At 41.3% G+C, this 21,740-nt stretch overlaps 1 protein-coding gene across 6 annotated transcripts in view; it reads right to left on the bottom strand.

Annotated features, from left to right (window-relative positions):
* LOC119031093 (rap guanine nucleotide exchange factor 6-like) overlaps positions 1 to 21,740 on the bottom strand; it is a 153,783-nt gene that overhangs the window by 11,458 nt on the left and 120,585 nt on the right. For 5 of the 6 annotated variants that reach the window (XM_037119279.1, XM_037119273.1, XM_037119276.1 and 2 more), the window contains 8 exons: positions 20,263 to 20,420; positions 12,141 to 12,381; positions 7,643 to 7,810; positions 7,242 to 7,457; positions 5,243 to 5,454; positions 4,573 to 4,696; positions 3,507 to 3,530; positions 1,193 to 1,413 (listed from right to left, as the gene is read on the bottom strand). In XM_037119279.1, the coding sequence (XP_036975174.1) occupies positions 1,193 to 1,413; positions 3,507 to 3,530; positions 4,573 to 4,696; positions 5,243 to 5,454; positions 7,242 to 7,457; positions 7,643 to 7,810; positions 12,141 to 12,381; positions 20,263 to 20,420 (1,364 nt within the window). The remainder of the gene's footprint in view (positions 1 to 1,192; positions 1,414 to 3,506; positions 3,531 to 4,572; positions 4,697 to 5,242; positions 5,455 to 7,241; positions 7,458 to 7,642; positions 7,811 to 12,140; positions 12,382 to 20,262; positions 20,421 to 21,740) is intronic. The other variant, XM_037119274.1, reaches the window with a different exon arrangement.

The following is a 21,740-nucleotide window of genomic DNA, read 5'->3' as shown; positions in this document are numbered from 1 at the left end:
CACTCAGTGTGAGGCATGTTAGTAGCTTGCACACACTTGTCTCGGAGGGATTCATAGTTTTATATATTACAAATATTACTGCGATACACTAAAGGACAGTTGTATTAGATGTATACTGAAATGGAGAATCAGTGTTTTCAGACATCTTTTCATGCACTTCATGCAATCTGTAAACCTCCCAAGACCTACCTAAACTAGATTTTTTGTAATAAAATAATATACCTGACGCTGCCAGTACATGTAAAGATGCCAAAGCAGGATTCAAACACATTTTCCATAATCAAATTCAAGCACTTTTCAAGCATTTTCAAGTTTTTCAGGCACCTGGCTTAACTAATACAACATAACTTACTCTGAGTATAATGCTGTTACAATTTCAAGCACTTTTTAACCTTTAAAACATTACACTGAAATTCAAGTGCTTTCAGTGATTTGCAGCACCTTTGTCTCAACGATTATCTTACTCATTTAATTTCTTAACTCTTTCTTTGTAAGTCTACATTATCATTGTATCATATTTCCATGTGTTTCTTGCGTCATTTGCTTGTATTTAAGAATAAAGAAAGACTTTTGAAAGTCACATGTCAGTATGTTTCGAGACTTTCAAGAGCAGAGACAGCCCTGCAGTGATAAAACACAAGATTTTCACATTACAAACTGATAAAAGTATCACTGTAGCACACTGACATGCCCTAGCACTGTCTCGTTAATAGTAAGTTGATGTGTTGGATTCACATTATGGCCAAAAACTAATTCTGTCACAGCTGTAGTAAACCAAATATGAACTGATACAATTCAGATAAACTGAAAAAAAGGAATTCTTGGTCATACTTAAGTTATGATACAACAATATGAAAAAAATGGAACCCCTACAGACTTGACTGATTTATTCCTGCTCCTTCCAGCAGGACATGTACACTTGTAACACTAGGTGGCAGCGCAAGGCAATAATACAACCGTAACCTCTGCACACTACAGTCTGTCTGTCAGATAAGATAGAATGACATTACAGCTCATCCAAAAAGAAAAAAAGTATTTGTCAAATAAATATTTATCCTCTAATTTTTTCAATAACGCCAACAGAAGTCTATATTGTGGTTTTTTTTCCGCCTTGTGCCACAGCAAATGCAATCAATATGGGAAAAATTGAAGGTACTGATGAATAAAAAATCTGAGTTTCCGTGTTACTCACAGGTGCTGTAGGACGGCTCGCACTGCAGCGACATGATCTGTTGTTTCTCCTCGTCTGTCTCCACCGTCAGGTTAGACAGGTACTGCTTCACCTTTCTGGCCATCTGAGCGTCTTCGTACAGCTTCTTGGCGTTGAGAAGCGAGCTGCGACGCACTCGTTTCTTGTGGGCGCCACCCTGCACGTCCAACATGTTGGAGTTGGTGCTGCCCTGGCTCAAAGACCTGATGAGGAGATGAGAGAGGGAGGAAGAGGGAGGAAGTGGGAGGGTGGGAGGGAGGGAGGAAGGAGTGGGGTGAAGTAAACAGAGTAAAAGATGGACAATGGCATGTGAAGGGAATATAAAGTGGTGATGGATGACCCCAGATGAAGGATTGAGAAAGATGAGGCCAAAGAGAATAGACAGAGATAAACAAAGAAGACAGGAAAAGAAGAAATGCACATGAAAGCATAAAGACAGAAAACAAAAGGCAGATTGAGAGAGGGAAGGAAAGAACGGTAAACAACAATCAGTCCAATCACCAACCAAACGGGCACGGCAACTTTCTTATCAAACACCTCTTCTACTATTAAATCTGCACATCTGCCGTTGTGTCGGAGCATAGCATTTTTTAAAAACGGGACCATGCAACTGGGAGGGAGGCAGCTGTCGCTCGTGTGCCATGCTATCACAGTACAGAACAGCAGAACATTCTGTCAGATGGAGGCAAAAAGGGTTAAGGAAACAAAAGATGCACAAGATTCGATATGGGGAATATTATGGCTTTAGGATGCAGATATGAACACACACCAAACATGAGTCAAATAGTATCTGTTCATGTTTCTCCTGGGCTGTTTGTCATGCCGGGTTTTTAGTTACTCTTCTGAAGATTTTTTATCATATCACATCATTTTATTCAGCAGCAGATTTGGTAAGTCAGATGCTACGGGAGTGTAGATACTCACACTTTCTTGACAATGCTGACTTAAAAGTTGCTTTTCATTTATATTTCCACAACTGTTTCATAGGTCAAAATTAACTTTGAACCTCAGATTTTAAGCCAATGTAGAAAAGAGGTCCCGAGTGCTCAGAAAATATGGCAACTTGAACAATCCCATGACTTCTGGGTAAATTTAATCTGCTGACGTAGATCATGTGATACGATCAAAAGCTCTTCCGCAGCTTCCATAAAGAGAGGCGAAGTCCCTCGTCTTACAGTGGACGTCCAGGTGATTTTATGTCACAATATGTAAGTAGTTAGTGGTGAGAGAAAAAAACATTTATGATCCTGTTGAATTGCTGCATGAATTACACATAAGATGCTTGTCAGCTTGAAAATCATTTTGCCACTTAAGAAAGTTGCCATTCAGGGCTTTTGAATAAAAACCACTAAAGTATAGCACTGTGAAGATGCGTAAATAGAATGACTGTGCAACCAAAAGTCGTGCACGTTATGTCTTCTCGTTTAACACTAAGTGAGTCCTTGTAGAGTCAGAACTGCATGTTAGCTCTTCTGGATCTGCAGCTGCCAACATGAGCACACTGCATCAAGGTGATGTCCATGTTGGCACTGTTGATGTATCCTTTCAAAGATGACAGAGTTCTTTCAAAACTAAATCTTTTGTGTTATATCTTGACCACCAACTGCGACATTCTGGATTTACAAAATTACGTTTTAAATTGAAAAACATGTGATTCATGCAACAATTCAGAAATGAATTGTCCCTCGCCATTAACATACATACATATTTTTCCAAAATAAGGTCTCAAGGTGGAAACTCGAAGGGTAAGGATATCGCCTCTCTCAGGAACTTACTCTATATATATCTTAATTTCATTTTTGCAGCCTGTCCCTAATATGTTTATTTCTTATTTCATTTTCATAAGAATGACATTTCATTCAAATGCATACTTGTATTTTGATGAATGACGATACATTTGAACCTTTACTTTACAATTAATGTGATAAAACAAAGGTTTTAGTCATCTTCTTTGATAACTACCTATCTCTATCTGAATGTGTTGAAAATCTCTTTATAAAAACAATCAATATTTCAAGTTACTGTTTGACTCTAACAAACATAACATCTTATGAACAGGGCAAACAGTTAATGGGTCAATGATGGACTTCAGTATGGTTCAGGTGAATGGGCACTGCAAATGGAAGGGTTAATCACACACGAGCACAGGCAGAGACACATGTACACTCAGATAAAGTAAGGTGGGGCAGGGGGCATGCAGAGCTGATGGTGCTGGTGGAGGGGGGGATGCAGGGTGGATTGAATTTTTGTTGGTCCACACTGAAACAGGATGAAACCGGTACCAGGACAAACTTACCCTAAACTCTTCCACCTCTTCTTCCTGCAAGCAAGAGGCGTGAAGATTGAAGCGTGACTTTAAGACAAGTTCAGGGGTCGGGGTGGACAAGACTATGCTGAGGTCATGCCACAACAGACAAACAAGAAATGACTGGAGATGGGACGACACCAGACATATGACATCTCCCCATATCAACCTGAAGAGTGCGAGCTGGTGTGGCCTTGTGCATCACGGCCGCTGTGACACCCTTTGGGAAAACCTGTGTCATGTGTGATCTGATGCTGAAACAAGTCCGAAGTAAAATTCCTCTCTGACATCTTGCAGTATGAAGTGAGTGTCTACAGGGGGCAGTCATGCACTGCAGCAGTGACAGACAAACTGAGTGATACAAGCCACACACTGCAGGTTGGCATCAATTCGACATCACTTCCAGTCGATGATCAATGCCTTGTGTCCTAGTGCCGTTACATCCAAGCAGAGGAATGCAATCGAACAAACCAGAGGCATGAACAGGACAGGATGTGAATGGGAATTGATTGAACCAGACCCCGAGTGTTTGCCTGATCCTGTGGGTGAAGGATCCATGTTGGCAGGTGGAGGTATGGTGTGTGGTGCTTCCCTTTTTGCTCACATTTGCAGTCTGCTGTAGGAAAACCTGTAATCTAACCTCGCTACAACCATGCCTCTCTCTGAGGAGTGACAGTCTAGCTGCTGGGCAACAGGAAGAGTCAGTTTCAAAGATGCACATAATTGAAGGGAGGGGATGATTTGTTCACAGTGAACTCATGGAGACTGTCCCACCACTCAAATGTAGCGTTAATTTAGTTCTGTGAGGATTTTTGAGACACAAAATCCACCACAAGCTATCTCACCTTAATGCATTTCCTGTACAAAATATCCGAAAATTGATTTTTTATGACAGCAGTCACTAAAGATCTCCTGGCTTTCTTAGAGAGAAGTTTTGTGGGTGACACTTTTGTGAAACAGCTAAATATCTAATTAAAGCTTGACACATTCAGCTGCTGAATATCTGTGAAACTGGCCCCAACAGCATGACGGACTCTTGTTATCAAACACAACCAACCTCTGTCTGAACATGAGGGCAGGGTCCATGTTGGCCGAGGTCAACCGCACCACGTGTCGGATCTCCTTGGCGATCATCCTCAGCTTTTCAAAGTTCACGAGACCGTCCACGCTGGAGTCGTTCCCTGTACATACATGCACAAACAGTGAGCTAGGGGAGTCAACTTTCAAAATGATACGGCACATAAATCATTAATATTTTGGGAAATTTGCAAGATCGCAGTGATATTTTTAAGTCGAATCTTCAAAGTATAAATCTCCTTGTTCTGGTCTCCTTCATGTCATTCCTCCAGTAGATCAAAGTGGTGTCGGTCTTTCATGCCGAGTCATGCAGGGTCGTTTTGAGAATTTTTTGCCACTTGCTCAATTAGGGAAACTTTCTTTTCAATTCCTAACATGGCTGTGCAGTTAAGAAAAAAGAGCTTTAAGGAGAAGTCAGTTTGGGTGCTTTTGACCTGACTCAGTGCGATAACTTAACAAGGCAAGATGAGGAAGCCTTTAGCAGAAGTAAACCTGACTGAAATGGACCTTTCACACAACACAGGGGAAGTAGAGGATTTTGCCATGTATAGAATGACACATAGTTTCAGAAATGGCCTCAATCTTTTAGTTAACAGACAATTAAAGGGAAATGTAGCAACATGTGAGTAGACATTCTGGGCTCTACTTACCTTCATGTAAGAAGGTGAGATCCTTCTTGACCACTGGGAACAGTGGGATGATGGGAGGCTGCATGCTCTGGCTGCTCAGGATGTTGCGGTACTTGGCCATGTTCCTGGACGGATCGAAGACATCCTGCAGGTCCCCGAACAGCTTTTCGTACTTGCTGGGCAGTTTCTCCCAGGAGCTCCGCAGGCGAGCCACTGGTGCCAAGTTCAGGCCGCTATGGGATGGAAAAAGAGGCGCGAGGAGGCAGAGATAAATGGGTTGTGTGATGGGAAGAAGCGAGGGGAGGGATAGAGGTAAAAATGAGCCAGCAGAAGAGGAGAAAGGAGCATATTTTTAGCGTTTGATACATACATCCCAATCAAAACTCCATACTGACACTTGCTTAATTGCCGCTCTTCGACCTAACCATCTTCAGTCTTCATTTTCCAGAGCAGAGGACCCCTTGAGGCAATGTCATCTCAGAGCAGACTCATTTAGACAGCTGGTAATTATGACTGGCACAGCATTTATTTCTGCTCATTTCTCTCATTATCTTTCCCATCTCTGTCCCTTTCTTGTTGGCTTCAACTGTCCACCCCTCCTCCACTGCTGCTCCTACCTATCTGTGATTTAGTCACTTTTATCTCTGTCAGTCAGTATATTTTTATATCATCACACCTGCCACTTTTTTCCTTAATTTTTAAACACTTGACCACTTGCACTAAAAATGCGGAGTCTCCTTCAAAAATGAAGATAATGGAGGTTTTCTTGGAGCGGGTCTGCCCGATATAAAACACTATAGGAAATCCTGCAACCAACCATATCTCTCTCATACCCACATGTGCACAGCAGCAATGCCCCTGTCACCAGGCAGGTTATGCATCAGTGAGCCATACGGGCACAGACATCCTGCTGTGAGGGAAAGTGTAAAGGGACATGGAGGTCAGACACTCTAAAGTGGCTTTTAGAGCAGTGAGCAGAGGAGCAACCCACCACTTCTTAAAACTGAGGTCTAAACTCTGTCCTACATGACCCAATGTAACAAGAGGACAGCTTCGGGACCTGGTGCCTACCAAACCCACATGTAACTTGCCACAAACTGACATCACTGGGAACTATTTATCAATCTACATGCAGTTTATTTAATATCAGATTAGTATCAATAAGGACGAGCTGTAGGACCTGGGAAATTTTTCGAAACTAGTGTCATCTGCATATAAACAACATTCTGGGTGTTTTACAAATAAGAAAATATTGGGGAAACAATAGTAGTCAGAGAACAGAGGCTTGAGGGCCAACTTAAAAAAGACTGCAGAACATCTGTAAAACATCCAGTTTTGTTTCCATGCAGATGATACTAGTTTTTATACATTTTAATAATCTTTGGCAAAATCATCTACAAGCAGATTTCCTGGTCTTATAGTTGGTCCTACCAAGATGATTTCATTTTACTGTATCATGTGTCATTCCTTTTGTTTCCTTTGTTTGCATTTTTGTTTTATATCTTGAAAGTAAAAAAAAAAGCCTCCTGCATAATGCACACACAACTGAAAAAACACAGACGCTCTCTCAAATGCCTGTTCGGACAGAATACACACATATATTTGTGCGTTCAAACACAATCACATTTCCAAATTCATCACAAACTATCGGCACTAACGGTCCCTTCCCTCACGTGTGTTTCCCCCCTGTAAAAGGGCCACATTACAACCATTTTCAGCTCAGTCTAACAGTCATCTAGAGCCAAAACCACAGAGGCCTGAGGGAATTGACAACAGCAGCAAACAATAAGTGTAGCTGCTGCTGTGGTTTGGGAGGATCAGGCCTGATTCAGTGAGCTGGCAGGAGGGTGGGGGTGAAGGTGAGGAAGGAGACAAAAGGCTGAAGCTCAACTGGCAGAAAGAGTAGTGCTCACTTTCCTCACAGAACAACTGTCTTTGATGCTACTACTTTACAACCAAATGTAAATTAAGGTGCCAGTACAGACAAATAGTGTTAAAACAGCTTCTACATGGAGCCTACCTGATGATGGCGAACATGGAGTTGAAGTTCTTGCACTCTCTGCAGTGCAGGGCGATCTTGATGAAGTGTTTGATGGTCTTCATCCTCTTCAGGGCGTTGGGCTCCTTCAGGATCTCTGTGGCCACCCAGAAGGTCTCCTGGTTTATCACCTCCTCAAACTGTTTCAGATTACCACTCGCAATCGAGGAGTCTAGTTTAAACAAGTCGTCCACGTACCTGAGAACAATGACAAAGAAGTTAACCATGCTCAGCGTCAGGTTCGTTCAGCTCAAGAAGATACTCAATATAACACCCGTAGTATCATTTTGACCTGTTTATCTTATGTCTTTACTCTTGAGCATTCTATGAAGTTTGTTTCCAAAAAGTGCAAGGACAAAGCAAAATGTTTAACAACTACATACTCGGTGGACTCAATATTCCTGAAGAGCTCAAAGTCTCTCATGGAGAGCTGGGCAGCGACCTCCATGGTGCTGAGCTGCAGCAGAGAGATCTGACTCTCTCGGAGAAGATCCTGAGCGTCCTCGTCTGAACACAACGTCTCCGTCTCCATATTGTTCTTCAGGTAGTATCTACAGGGAGGAGAACAGAGGGAAAGATGACAAGAAGTTATAAAATATGTTGTTATACCAAGGAAAAGAGTTTAGCTTCTACAAGTGCTTGTCCTGCTGTGCACTTATAAGAGTTTGTTTGTTTGTTTTTAATTTCATTTTTAGTCTTTTGCCTTCAATCCAGTTTAGTTCCAGTTAGTTTTCAAAGTGGATCCTCTAGTTTCAGTTCAGTTTTATTTGTTTCTTTTTCTTTTTCTTTTTTGGTTAGTTTGTTGTTTTTACCAGTTTCAGTATTAGGTTGTTGTATTGTATTTCTCTGAACAAGTTTTGAGAAGTTCTGAAGAGGTAACGGAGAACAAACTCAGCACGTTGTGAAAGCAACTGACACACAATTATGTAGACATCCCAGACTCAATAACACATACCAATGCCTCCTGATGCTTGTCGGGCTGCTGAATTTGACCAAATTGACAAAAACAAAAAGACATTTCCTGTATATTTCTATTTTAAATGTAAATACATCATATCCTTTCACTTAGTCTTTTTTTCATTTCTGAACTGAAATGTTTTTTTTCACCATGTATCCAGGTTTTAGTAGTTTAGTTTAGGTGAACTAAAATAACCATTTACTCTGTGGAGTCAGACAGAATGAAACAATATTTATTTCTTCAATTTTTCCAGGATGTTACTCATCTGTACAACTCCCTGATATCCCAAGACTTCTCTTGCAAATTTATCAAATCTGAAAAGGTGTATAACATCTGCAATATGCCCAGCTGTGACAGAAATCCTGCAGAGAAACAGATGAGCACTAAAAAAATAAAATAAATCTTTGAAAATGATGTCATCTCTGTGTATTTTTAGAGCAGTAGCAGTGGGTACGAGATCTGCAGTATCCTCAGATGCTTTAATAAAGGCTGCAGAGGCAGACGGGTGGGTGGACAGGATCCAGTTTTTCATCCCGCTGTAACTTTCAGCAAAAAACCCAGATAAATCTCCTGAATGTTCCTCTCATTCACATCTCATCTTAAAAAGGGGCACATTTTCTGTCTCCAACTTCAGATGAGTTTGAGGAAAAGGAATAAATACCCAGATGGTACTGATAGAGTATAGCCATATTTTAGTGGGGTAAAGACGTGGAGAGACAGTTACAGAGGAGAGAGAGGAGCTTAGAGCAGTTTCTCTATAGGTTTGATCTCCAGCAGTTTTGTGGGAGGATGTCCAGCAGCCGGCCATCTCTCCTACCTCGTTCTGTGCACTTCCTCTCTAATGGAGCTGTAATGTGGACATCTAGGAATGCAGCATCTTAGCTGCTTGTAGACCTACAGCCCAAGTGCCAAGTGTTGGCATGGATGTGATTCTAAATTGGCCTCTGTTACTCTGCCAGAGGAGCTCTAGAGAAGAGCAGCGAGCAAGAAGAGGTGAGGTAAGAAGACTGAGATTAATGTACGTTTAGGATAAAGCACAGGACATGTTTCACACTTAGAAAAAAGTGAGAGATCGAACGGAGATCTGAAGACGTTATTGGAGGCTGAATGTTCAATTTTGAGATATTTAAGGACTTTCTAAGAACCTGTAGACACATTAAACTAACATTAGTTGAGAGGAACTGAGGAGACAGAAGAGAAAAGTACACAAGTGGAGGAAAGAAGTGTTGAGGGGAGATAAGAGGAGACAAAAGGTGAAAAATAAAGATGGGTTGAAAGGAAGGGGACAAGATTTGAGGAGAAGAAAAGGGATGAGAGGATATGAGAGGAGGCAAAAGGAGAGAGTGGAGATGAGATCAGAAGAGGCCAGTGAAGGAAAGGGAAGAGGAGAGGGGAGAAATGGGAGAAGAGGCAAGAGGAAATGGGGGCGAGGAGAGGAAATGAGAGGAGGGAAGAGAAGAGGAGAGGAGAGAAGAGAAAAGGATAAGAGATAAGAGGAGAGGAGTACTTTAAATAATCATTGAATGGTCAAATTTTCTCAAGTAAATTCAAATTACATTAACAAACTCAAGACTCATTAAACAAAAAAACAAACACACAATCTGTACATATGGAGAGGAGCCTGAATTAATGATGGACAAAGTAGAGCTAAATCACTGGCACATAGCCAGTGTAAATAACCACCAGTGGTGGTTTGTGCAGGCGTCTGTCTATATGACTATATGTATTTTGGCAGCAGTGTGAACAAGACTTGCTGCTGGCCCGGGCCTGTCCCCTGTTAGACCTCCTGTCAATCATCAGCGGCAGAGAAGGGGAAGCTGAGGAGGCGGGATACAGAGACAGAGAAGCGAAGCAGAGAGATGTCTGCCTGCTGCGTCTGATATACACAACGACTGCAAACTGTGCTGCATACAAACTACATGTATATCCTGCTGACACTGCACCATGTATATGTACACATGTTGCATGACACTGGATTGTAAATTTGTCATGTAAGACAGACAATCTGTAAAGCTTTTATTTCGTTGTAAATAACTTCTACAGATTAAAGAAAAGGGGACCTGTCTTTTCCTACCAATATCTCACAGAATGACATTTTTGTCCCGTGCAGCTCAGCCATCCATCAAAGACACCAGGAGGGTGTTACCATGAGTGAGTGTCGATACATGTTTCGAACTGTCTTGGTAAGAATTTATGCCCATAGATGCATGCACATACAAATGAGTCGGCTTGTAAACACTATTTGCATGTCTATCTGTGCACAGATGCGTGACTGTGTATAAGAAGGTGACCGTCTGTATCTATAACTTCGTACGTGCCTGTGTGTGCGCGAGTGTGAGTGTGCGTATGAATAATTCCAGCCATGCCACGCTGTCTGCTGAGGCCTCCGCCCCTGACAGAGGATGAAATATTCATGCTAACCTAGTTGGGAGGGGACTGATGAGGGACCACAGGAGACCAGGGGAGAGGGAGGGAAAAAAAAAGTGTGAAGAAACTGACGGAGGAACCGTTTGAAAGCAGACTTTTTACGGCTGCGGGCCAATTATCCTTCATGTCCCGCTTACTTTAAAGAGGGAATGTGTCCGGCATAGAAACGACTGTGTGATGTGCCACAGTTTTTGCCGACATCTAAAAAAAAAAATGATGTTTTGGTTGAATGAAACACACATCATCACACACAGGCTCTTGACCAGCATCACGTGCAACTCACTGCAACTAAAAACATTTCCCAGCGCTTTTGTGGGGCACCTGATTTATTCATTCCACTGAACTAGGACACTGGTTCTGAATCCGGCTCCTCGGCACCTGGAGCCCTGCTGGTTTATCTTAGAGCTATTTACTCAGGAGTTGATTTACACCTCAGAGATGCTAACAGAAAAAACTAAATCTCAAAATACTACCCTGTAAGACATTATATCGGACTAAATTCTGGCCATTTACAGACTGAAGCTCACTAGTTCATACAAAATAGTGAGCACTGTATGGCCTTGTGTAAATTCAACCAACCCAGATATAATTTGGAAAAGGAAAGGAAGGAAAATCTCAGGATTGTGGGCTTCGAGTCCAAGCACCACAGATCTTTGCTTTGGTTTTCAACAACACACAAGTCTACATAAATTCTGAAATCCTCTGTTCAACTTCCAGCAACTTTCTGTCCAAGATTCCCACTGTGGATCTGTTGCTTTTTCCAGGATCAATGTTCTTCCCTGATACTGACATATCCTGGTTTATTACTTCCCATTCGCTGCCCAGTACTTGAAGTTGCAGAGACAGAAACACTTAAATCGATCACATTTGGGTGTTCACTGTATGATTTCAGCTTAATTTTTAAGCAGACCTAAATTCACCATTGCAATGTACAGGGGCACTTAGGACCAATCGGATGCTCCTGACTGGCCATCGGAAGTTAATTTCTGACGTGGCAGAAAATATAGTCCACATTGAAACAGAGCCACGACTGGATTTTCCAACAGGTCAGGTCCCTTTTGTGTTATGCCTGCACGAAGTGGCAAAACGAGCATCTCAAAGTGCCACAGCAACTCGATGCATCGGGTTGGTCGAGCTGTGACAACAGTAAACGTACCTCTTTGATATTTCGTCCTCCTACCATCACGACTGATATGAACATGAGAAAGGTTGGGAGGAAATATGGTCATATTTTCATTCTGATTTGGCTAGGGAGCTTGAGTGAGTTGAAATAAACTCTATTTTTGAGGGTAGATTAATGTAATAGATCTTTGCTAGCAAACAAACTTACCTCTGAGATTTCCAACAAAGATATTTACAGACAACTTTCAACTGTTGATCAACTTGTACAGTGATTGTTTGAGTTAAATAAAAACATATCTAAAGTCTTACAGTGTGTACCTAGTCTGAGGCTTGTGCATGTCACTAAACACCAGAGTAATTCCTCCATTTCTTACCTGCCGTTGAGCTGAATCCGATCAGCCAGTTTGGAGAGCTGGTCGGGCAGACGGCGCTGCTTTATGACTCCCTCTGGGCTGACTGATACCTCACACAAGGAGTACGTCTCAGGTGCTGCGATGAGGCCAAACTCATTGACAGTGTGGGCGACCACATCCTTGGCTGTAGTGTCCTTGCTGATAATGATGTAGCAGCTCTGCTGGTCGGCCTTGAACACCCGGATCACCTGGTCAGGGATGTCTGAGAGTTGGAAGAGAGAAAGGAGAAGTGGAGTGCTGTCAGAGACTGAGTAGGGTTGGATGAGGAGACTGTGTATAGAGGCCAAAACTGTAATAAATGCCAATAATGCAATAAACTAAATGTAATGAAGTCTAAGACACTATAAAAGTAATTTAAGAGATGTTTGGCAATTTTTGTCTGGAGAGTTTCGTCGTCTCTCCAGCCCTGCTGTTACATTCAGTAAGTCTTTCTGTGAAGCCATTTTTTTTTTTCAAGGACTTGCATGATGATGCCACATCTCGCAACATCTCTACAAGTTCAAAAGTATTATTTTCTCTTTTCATGTTGGACGCAGATGAATTATGAGCCTCTACAAGGTCACAAACAGGAGAATACATACATACAGATAAATACCCGTCATCGTTTGTTTGCAAGCATGTACAGCAAAGTGAGCAAAGTGAGAAATTACTTGGTTTGTTTTTTATCAACCTTTGCAAATGTACTCTCTGTGATTTTATTGTAATGTCTGGTTTGATGCAGCAGGTGCCATTAAAGGGGCTGTGTAACAGTTCGTAACAGCGATTTAATGTATTACTATCTTTTTTTAATTGGCCGTATGTGCAGACTTGGTTGTGATTTCCTGCGATAGTCCTAAGGATGTGACATATGCACGTTCTCGAGTGCCTCGTCTGTCTCAGCGCTCCTCTCTGCTCCCCTAACAGAGAGCAACCGTTGCTAACCTCAGTTTAGAAATGCACCACCCCCTAACATAAACTGAAGACCGACTTCCAGCACTGAAGTTTCACAGCCATTTTAATCCAAGAGTGTCATGCTGGAGACAATAATGCCACTTTGAGCCTTGAAACAGATGCTGTACTTGTTCTTAAACCAAGCATCAACACAAAATGATTCTTGGTATAAGCTCTATGTACATGTGACACAATCAATGACGTCTTTCACAAATATTTTGTGCCTCAGATAATGAAACAAGGTCACATGCAGCTAGAGAGGAAACAACAGTGTGCAAGGAGCTGTGTGACAGTGGCAGAAGCAGAAGGAATATCATACTAAACATGCATGTGGGGCAATGATCTCCACAAATCATCATCTCTCACTTTCGTGTATTTTTGTGACCTAGTTATACTTTGGTTTAAAATAATAACACATTTGAGTTAGGAGTTAAAATCTAGTTCTATCCTGGTCCTGTATATTCAACATAACTTTGCAGGGAAGCCTTCTGTTAAGATTTGAAGAGAAAAAATAATTAAAAACACACAGTCTTCATTCAATAATTAATAATTATTAATAATTTAAACTTAAATCATTTACTGAGACACATTATGTGATGCATTTAAAAGCTACGAATGCAGAATAATTCATAAACAATAAAACTGTTTTCCCATGTTAAATGAATGAATGGAATACAGTATAATCGTGTGATTGATTTAAGTAAATATTCAATAGTAAGAGGCAAAAATAGAAGTTACATTTCCCTGTGGCAGCTGACGCTGGAGCAGCTGCACGCGACTCACACGGAGCGGTGTGTGTTAAATAATGGAAATGTTCCCCCTGAGTGAAATACTGCATTAAAGATCCCTGTGTTTGAGTAAGGAAGAGGGTACGGCCCATTAGCCACGGGCAGCCAAAGAGCTCCATCATTTAAACTGAAAATGGAGGGAGATCACGAAGAGATCGCGGAGAAACAAAGCAAAAGGCCTGCGTGACTGATGAGCGTGCCTCCTACTGTTTACCGAGCAGAGAGCGGTTAAGTGCGTTCAGACACAAAGTCATTACCTTCACCTTTATTAGCACACAGATCTCTCGACTGTCTGCAGTGACTGTGGGGATCTTTAGGTGTCTGTGTGTGTGTGTGTGTGTGTGTGTGTGTGTGTGTGTGTTGAGATGATGAGAGCTGGGGCAGCTTTACTATCGACATTACAGCAGCGGTGGTGGCAGCACAATAAGCACAATGGAATTGCTGAAGGTAGAGCCAATAACAATAACGTTAGCGTGAATGCTGACAATCAATCGCCTCTGCTTGTTATAAAAGCCTGTTGGTGTGTGTCTCTATGTGTCAGTGTGTGTACAGTGTTAGCGTATTTCCGTATCAGTTATGTAGGAACGAAAGAAGTGAGGATTTTTTGAGGGAAGTTTGGTTGTATTCATATGAATAAATGCTGCCATTGCCTCCTTTTCTGTATAAACCACTTTGACAGGAATGTATTCATGTATTCTCTTTCACTCTATTCACATATATGCATCCAAATCTTTTCCTATTCTGTAACTTCTGCTGGCTGATTCTTTACACATATTGTAGTTTTGTATGTACTTTGAATATTTTTGTATAAATGTAAGCATAAATGTCTTAATATGTCTAAATCTGACACTTTGTATGTTGTGTGAATTTCACTTTGTTGTCCTCTGTTTTGCAGGCAATGATTCCTGGAATGCTGACATATTGATGTTTTGATGTTGAAGGCCAATCTTGGCTATGAATGACCTCTCTGTGGACTGTGCATATTGACTCACATGCACTTAATATGTCAGTCATATGATTAGTGACTTTTATCCAGAAGGTGAGATTCCCAGGAAGGTTCACTCTTCAGGTCTCCAACACAATCTTAAATACCAAATTATTGGCTTTTGCTTCTTTTGTAGACCTTAAGCAGTTTCTCCACTAAATATACTCTTAGATGCTCAACAGACATGTTCCGTAACTTATAACTATTTTTTATCAACAAGCTCCATTAAGCCTAGATGTATCATTCTGATGGGTGATTTACTATGATTTACCTTTTTTTTGGTCTTCGTGTAACGACTGTGTTTATTCATTTTTATTACTATCACTGTGACCATCAAGATTATGATTATTATTATTTGCATTACTCTCTGAAAATATTCATTTTCAATTTTATTCCTATATTTTGGCTGTAACAGCGTTATTACTTCTATGTTTTTGTGCACAAGCATATAAAACAAGTAGAAGCTACAAGTTAAAAACCGGTCTTTCCAGGCTGAATTCCTTCAAATTCAAGTGCCCAAAACTGCACTGTTTGAGACATATGAACAATGTTTATAACTGTTGCAACACAGAGAACCTTTAAAATAAAAACAAGCAGGCTTCACGGTTTGTGTAAAAATAGCTTTCTCACTCGACTTAGAACACTCGAGCGCCTGTGACCTTCAAACCTTCTTCAGGCAGGTAGCAGGTGAAACAGTAACACACATGCAAACAGTTGGAATGAAGTGCATGTACTCATGTTAAGTTAAAAAAGTGCCAAAGGAATTTAATTTCATTATCTGGCAAAATATGTAAATCAAATCACTTTCGATGACCAGTGTCTATCTTAATGTCTATGCCAGTGCATGTAGTTTTGCTGATTGGGACATATGGATTTATGTCTCATCAGTATCATCAAGCGACATGTGAACAGTGATTGTATTTAAAGACGGCATCTCAATGTGTCTCTTCAATTCTTTTATTCTTAGGATCAGAAATGCAAAAACTGCATCAGAAGAATGCACGTGTCGCTCCTCCATGTTTCCTGTGATGCTGTGGCAGCAGAGGTCCTCTCTTGTTTATGTGCAGCAGGGCAGTGAGGATGAACAGAGTGGAGGCTAAACGCTCTGTGTCTCATTAGCTGTGATTTGTGATGAGAGAGTGGGAAGCTCTTGGCTAATAGCTGGCTATCATATCCGGGGGGCTTAATCATATTTAATCCTGTGGACGAGCTGCGACCCGACCTGCACGCAGGAGGACAATTGCTGCCCATCCAACCAAACACCCAATCAATTATCATCTTTAATAAGGTATCATTCATTTTCTTCAGCACCAGAGAATGTGTTCCTGGGCCGAAGCCAAGGAGGATTTCTACACAGAAAAAAAAAAAAAAAAAGTCTGGGGTTTTTGCAAACACAGCACAAAGAGAGGCTCTCCACAAGGCTCCTTCTCGCCTTCGTTTCTACTATTTGCCAAAGCTTTTCCCAGTCACTGCATCATGAAGTCAGAAGAAATAAATCACAGAGTTAAGCATATGGAGCAGAAGAAGGTAGGGCATGATGGCAAGAGGAGTAACCTATGTTGGTTACCATTTAATGTATTTGTAAAATATGACATGTCTACCATCAATTAATTGTGGTCTTTCATGAATTGAAAATCATAAAATTAGTTGAAACAGTGTGCTGGGAAGTAAGATGCACTTTAGATAGTGAAGCAGACAGGCTGGTACAGCTGTGCCATGACAAACTGACACTTTTTTATAAGGAAAAAAACAACTTAATGTATTTCATTTAATTCTGAATTTACAGGAAGGTGTGAATGATTCAGAGCAAAGTTTTGCAAAGTTTCTTAAGTTTCTCCTCACTCAACAACTCCTAATATAGAGCCATTTGCGAGGGAGTCTGGGGATATTGCCGTTATTGGTCTAGTTGCCCACTTGTGATCGGATCACTCTGGAAGGACGTTGACACCAAATGTGAATAGCCTCATACATTCTCTCACAAGGATGGATGTCAAGTGGAGAAATATAAATACAATACAGGACTGAATCCAGAGCCTGAGGGATGAAAATCATGGACGTAGAGAATCAAAGATGGAGTGTGCAAAAAAGGTTCACAGATTAAAGAAAGAAGAGACAGAGACAATCCAACAGTAGCAGTGAAGGTGAGTATACTTACAGTACAGTCCCAAGGCTTGGCAAGCAGAGAGGAAAAAAAGAGAGAACACAGTGAATATACGAGAGGAAGAAAGAGTGTGGGAGAGAACAAAGAGACATAGTAAATGGAAATGTGATGACTGAGGAGAAAAAGAGGGAAGACCGGCGGAGTTTGTAGCGTAGCCTTAATCTGTTCGTGTGAAACCAGAGGGGCCGAGTATGAGTCATCATGTCGAGACCAGAACATCTGTTTAAAATCACGGCAGGAGAGTCGCAGGAGGAAAGGAAAGGGAGAGACGAAATGATGAAGGAAAGAAAAGAAACAAAGTGGTTGGAAAGAGAGAATTAAAAAGAAGAACCTGAGGATCTGAGCGAACGACTTCGCTCAGAGCCACACATGAAAGGACACAGAGAGACGTCGTCACTTCTGCTCTGCCTCTATCTCCAGGAACCGAAAAGAACAGCACAGCATTAATGTCCACACTTTACTTCTTTAACTGCGTCAGCTTTTGTTGTTTTAAGCATGGATGTACTTGGAATTATTAAGTGATTAATCGCTCAGTCTAGGGAATATAAAAAATAAAAAAAAAATTGAAAAATGTGAGATGTTTGCTTCGCTTGCTTAACTGTCCAGGAGAATCAATTTTAAGTTATGATAGCAGAGAAAACAGCAAACCATCACATTTGAGAAGCTGGAATGAAAAAAAAAGTGCTTAACATAAACAAGATTCAAGATTAAATTAAGAAAAGGTTGAACAGTGTCCCCAATATAGAATCAATCATTCCTATCACTTGGCAGCTTGAGGCCTTCTGATAAACATATGTATGAGACACTTGCTCATCTTTGATTCTGTATTTAATCTCACATAGTCTTCACTCTTTCTTGCATTTTTGGGATTTATCGTTAGTTGGCATGTCCATCGATTACAGTGACGCACTTTATAACTTCAGTTCACTTCTGTTGCAGTGAACTATATCAGTGCCGATTCATTTAACCAGGAACTCTACTAAAGCTGATGCTGTTTACTAGTTGTTTTGTTCATTGTGCCTTGATACACTGTTGAAACTGACCATCTTGAATTTAGATATCACTGCATGGATTCCATGAAGTCTGTCTGATTCTCTTTGAGGAAGTCAGATGAGGGTCAGCTGATCGTCACTCTCTTAGGTAACATTTAGAGACCATTGTTTGTGGAAAGATGTGGTTGACACATGAATGTGTGAATGATGAAGTGAGCCATATCGTGAGCTCGGCAGTAGGGCGTACTTTTTGGAGAACTAAAACGTTCCTCCAGCCTGTTTTTCTTTGCATGCATATCCAGGTCAAAAAAACCACTAAGTTAAGCAGATTAGTCAGCTGGTGCATGGTATATGTCATTTTATAACATACACTATTTAACAATATTGTTTCGTTGTCAGTCCTTCTGTCCCATTCTTCCATTTTGATAGAGATAAGTCTTGACTCTTATACTGTCAGGTAAATTACAGGAAAACAGGCTGAAGGAACTTTTTACTTCTCCGAAAAGTCCCCCCTACTGCAGGACTAAAAGTTTAGTGTTTCCCACACATATATTTCACATAGGTGGGTTGCCTGGGTAAATGAACACCTGTAGCCAGTACAACTGGCGAGCCATTTTAGTATTTCTACATTTTTTTCTTTTTTCTTTTCCTGTCCAAGAAAACCTTAACACAACCAAAGAGCGGTCAAAAATATACAATAAGTAACTATAATAACTAAGTACATAATTAAGAACAATATGAAACAATAAATGCAGCCATGTTACTCATATTTCCCTGAATAAACAGTGGAAAGGTAAAAGTGATGCATATGCAAATGTAATTACAGGTAAGAGTGTGGTGGTATGACCAGCCCTGCAGAGCATCAGGAACAGAGTTCAGTTTGAGCGGTTCTACTATTAAATCTAATGGGAAGCCATGGGACTAAAGGAAACTTGATCTAATAGCGGATGATTAATGACCCCCAGTTGGTGCGTGTGTGTGTTTGTACAACACAACCACATGTGATGTATGGGTCTATAAACTAGGGATCTACGCGCAGTTGTGCGTATGTGTGCCCGTGCGAGTGTGTGTAGCTCACTGACAAATGGCCGGTGGAATAAATCAGGACCATATTCACTCTCTCGCTCTCTTTTACCTTTCTACTTTCTCTTTCTTGCTCTCTGTTTTTCAATCTCACTAAGGTGTGAACACACACAAGCGCGCACACACACACACACACGCGCACCCACACACACGCGCACACGCACACGCACGCACGCACGCACACACACACACACACACACACACACACACACACACACACACACACACACACACACACACACACACACACACACACACACACACACACACACACACACACAGACCTTCATGTTTAATTACAGGCACACAAACTGCCTGACAGGAAAAGAATAAATTAGTCTTTCAGTCCAGGAGGTTAACTTTTGTCAGACGGACACAATTCGGCAAATGTGCTATGGCAATTCAAAAAGAAAGACCCCGGGCACAGAGTGTGTGTAAACCTATGCTAGAAACCTCCAGTTGCCTTCTTCGAGAAGTGAACGTGTGTTCCTTTGTCAGCACAAAAGACTGCCTGTGTTTTTTTCGGGGAGTTTGCCTGCACTTCAAGGAGAGAAGAAGATGAAAGCGGAGAGATGGCGAGTCTGTGTTCCAGGAAACCGAATGCACACAGCATGGCGCTGCTCATATGGCCGCTTTATGCGATTATGTTCAAGGGTGACAGGTTGTCTGTGCAGGGTCTCTGAGAATCGGAGTCCTTCACTCCACAAGTGGCTTTCGCTGTTCAAATGAGGCCGAGGTCTCAAGTCGAGTGTGACAAACAGCTTCAGGACAGAAGCACTGAAATAAGACCACAAAGGTCATAAACAACTTTGAGTGTGTGAGACGGAGGCTTACCTTCCCTTGCACCAGAGCTTGCATTTGTTCTGTTTATAAATCTGAGTAAAAACAGGATTTTTCTTTTTAGGTTTTCTTTTTAAGTAGCCTGGTTTTGACTTACCTGAAGTATTTTGCAAGGGGATCGCTGTTTTTGCATTAATGTGTTTCATGTTTGACTAAGTTTCATTTCACTTCTTCAAAAACATAAAAACAAAAATAACTGTCGAATGCTAGAGTTTGGTGACATTCTTCTCAATAATAATAATGTAAAACCCAACAACAGAATAATAAAACATCTTGATTTCACTGAGTCAGCGTTCTCTCTTACCTGCCGGGTTGGAGAAGTCGAGGACGCTGGTGGCCGGCTGCAGCAGGTCGGGGCTGCTGGACGACAGGTTGCCGGGGATGGGCATGATGGCCACGCTGTGGCGACACTGCTTGGTACCCACGATGCTGTCGTCCTGAGACTGACCCATGCCACCATCGCTAGAGAGAAAATCGGCAGGGGGACGAAGGAGGATGGGGTGAAGGATGGAGTGAGGGAAACGAGGGGCGGTATGACAAGACAAATTGTGTGTTGTAAAAGAAAGAAAGAGAGAGAGAGAACGGGGAAAATTAGATTTTCTCCATTAAAGACAAACTTAATGTTCAAACATTAATTCGAGAGTTTTATTTTGCAGCTGTAGACATATTTCAGAAAAGCTGCCTGAATGTTTTTCCCTCGTGTTCTATCAGCTTTACAGAAATATATTAGAATGAATGCTTTTTTTTTTTTTTTTTTTCCAGAGAACATAAAAGTCTCATAACACCGTGGGAAAGAGAATATCAGGAGATTTAATCAACATGTCTACTCTTCTGCAGAATGACAACACAAAATATCAATATCACTGTATGTGTCTTTTCATATGCAGCAGTGACACAGCTGAAACTCATCTATGAGGCGGCTTCAAGAACGGCAGGAGCTGATAAGGAGCATTCACAGACAGACACGCACAACTTCAACAAACACACACACACACACACACACACACACAAACAACACAAGACAAGACAATGAGACAACGAGACAGGTACACGCGAGTTTACGGAGACACGGACAAGCATTGCAAACAGCACAAATGAAAAGAAATGATAGGTAACAAGGATTTTAGCTCGTTCAGATGTGTTCCCATGTCTTTGGGTGTTTGTACATTATGTTCCTGTTCCATCTGTTGGGCCTCTGTTGTCTTGTGTGTGTCCAGCAGTTGGTCACATTATGCAGCTAAACTGGACTTGAGAGACAGGCGCCTTTTCTACCTGGCTCCCCAGAAGCCGCTCAGGGATATGTAAACATCAACCTTTACATTAATGGCCTCATTAGACTGCCTCGGCCTGCATATGTGTGATGGAAATGGCAGCTCTTCTGAGACAGACCCACAGACAGGTTGTGTTTTGTCATTTTGGAAATGTCTGCCTCAAATGATAAATGTAGGTTCCTCAAGGATGGATAACATAAGTGTGAGAGTTTTTTTTTAATCAACCAGGGTTTCTGCAAGATTTATCCAGTTATATTCAAGACTTTTAAACATCTTTTTAATACTACGTAGAATGCATTTTAATACCTGTGTCAGTGCAAAGTGTAGAAGCATGATGGAAAACCAGTAGGGGTGATATCCCCTGGAATTCTTTATTATTACATCTTTTTTTTCCCCTAGCAGTGTACGCTACTGCTCACATATTTGGGGTCACCAAAGAAATGTTGTGTTTTCCATGAAAACTCTTACTTAAATCCATCAACTCAGTTGTCTTTTGTCAAAGAATCTTCCA

This window comes from Acanthopagrus latus, chromosome 13 (assembly GCF_904848185.1).
Source record: "Acanthopagrus latus isolate v.2019 chromosome 13, fAcaLat1.1, whole genome shotgun sequence".
Taxonomy (NCBI): domain Eukaryota; kingdom Metazoa; phylum Chordata; class Actinopteri; order Spariformes; family Sparidae; genus Acanthopagrus; species Acanthopagrus latus.
This window is presented reverse-complemented; position numbering and strand designations above follow the sequence as displayed.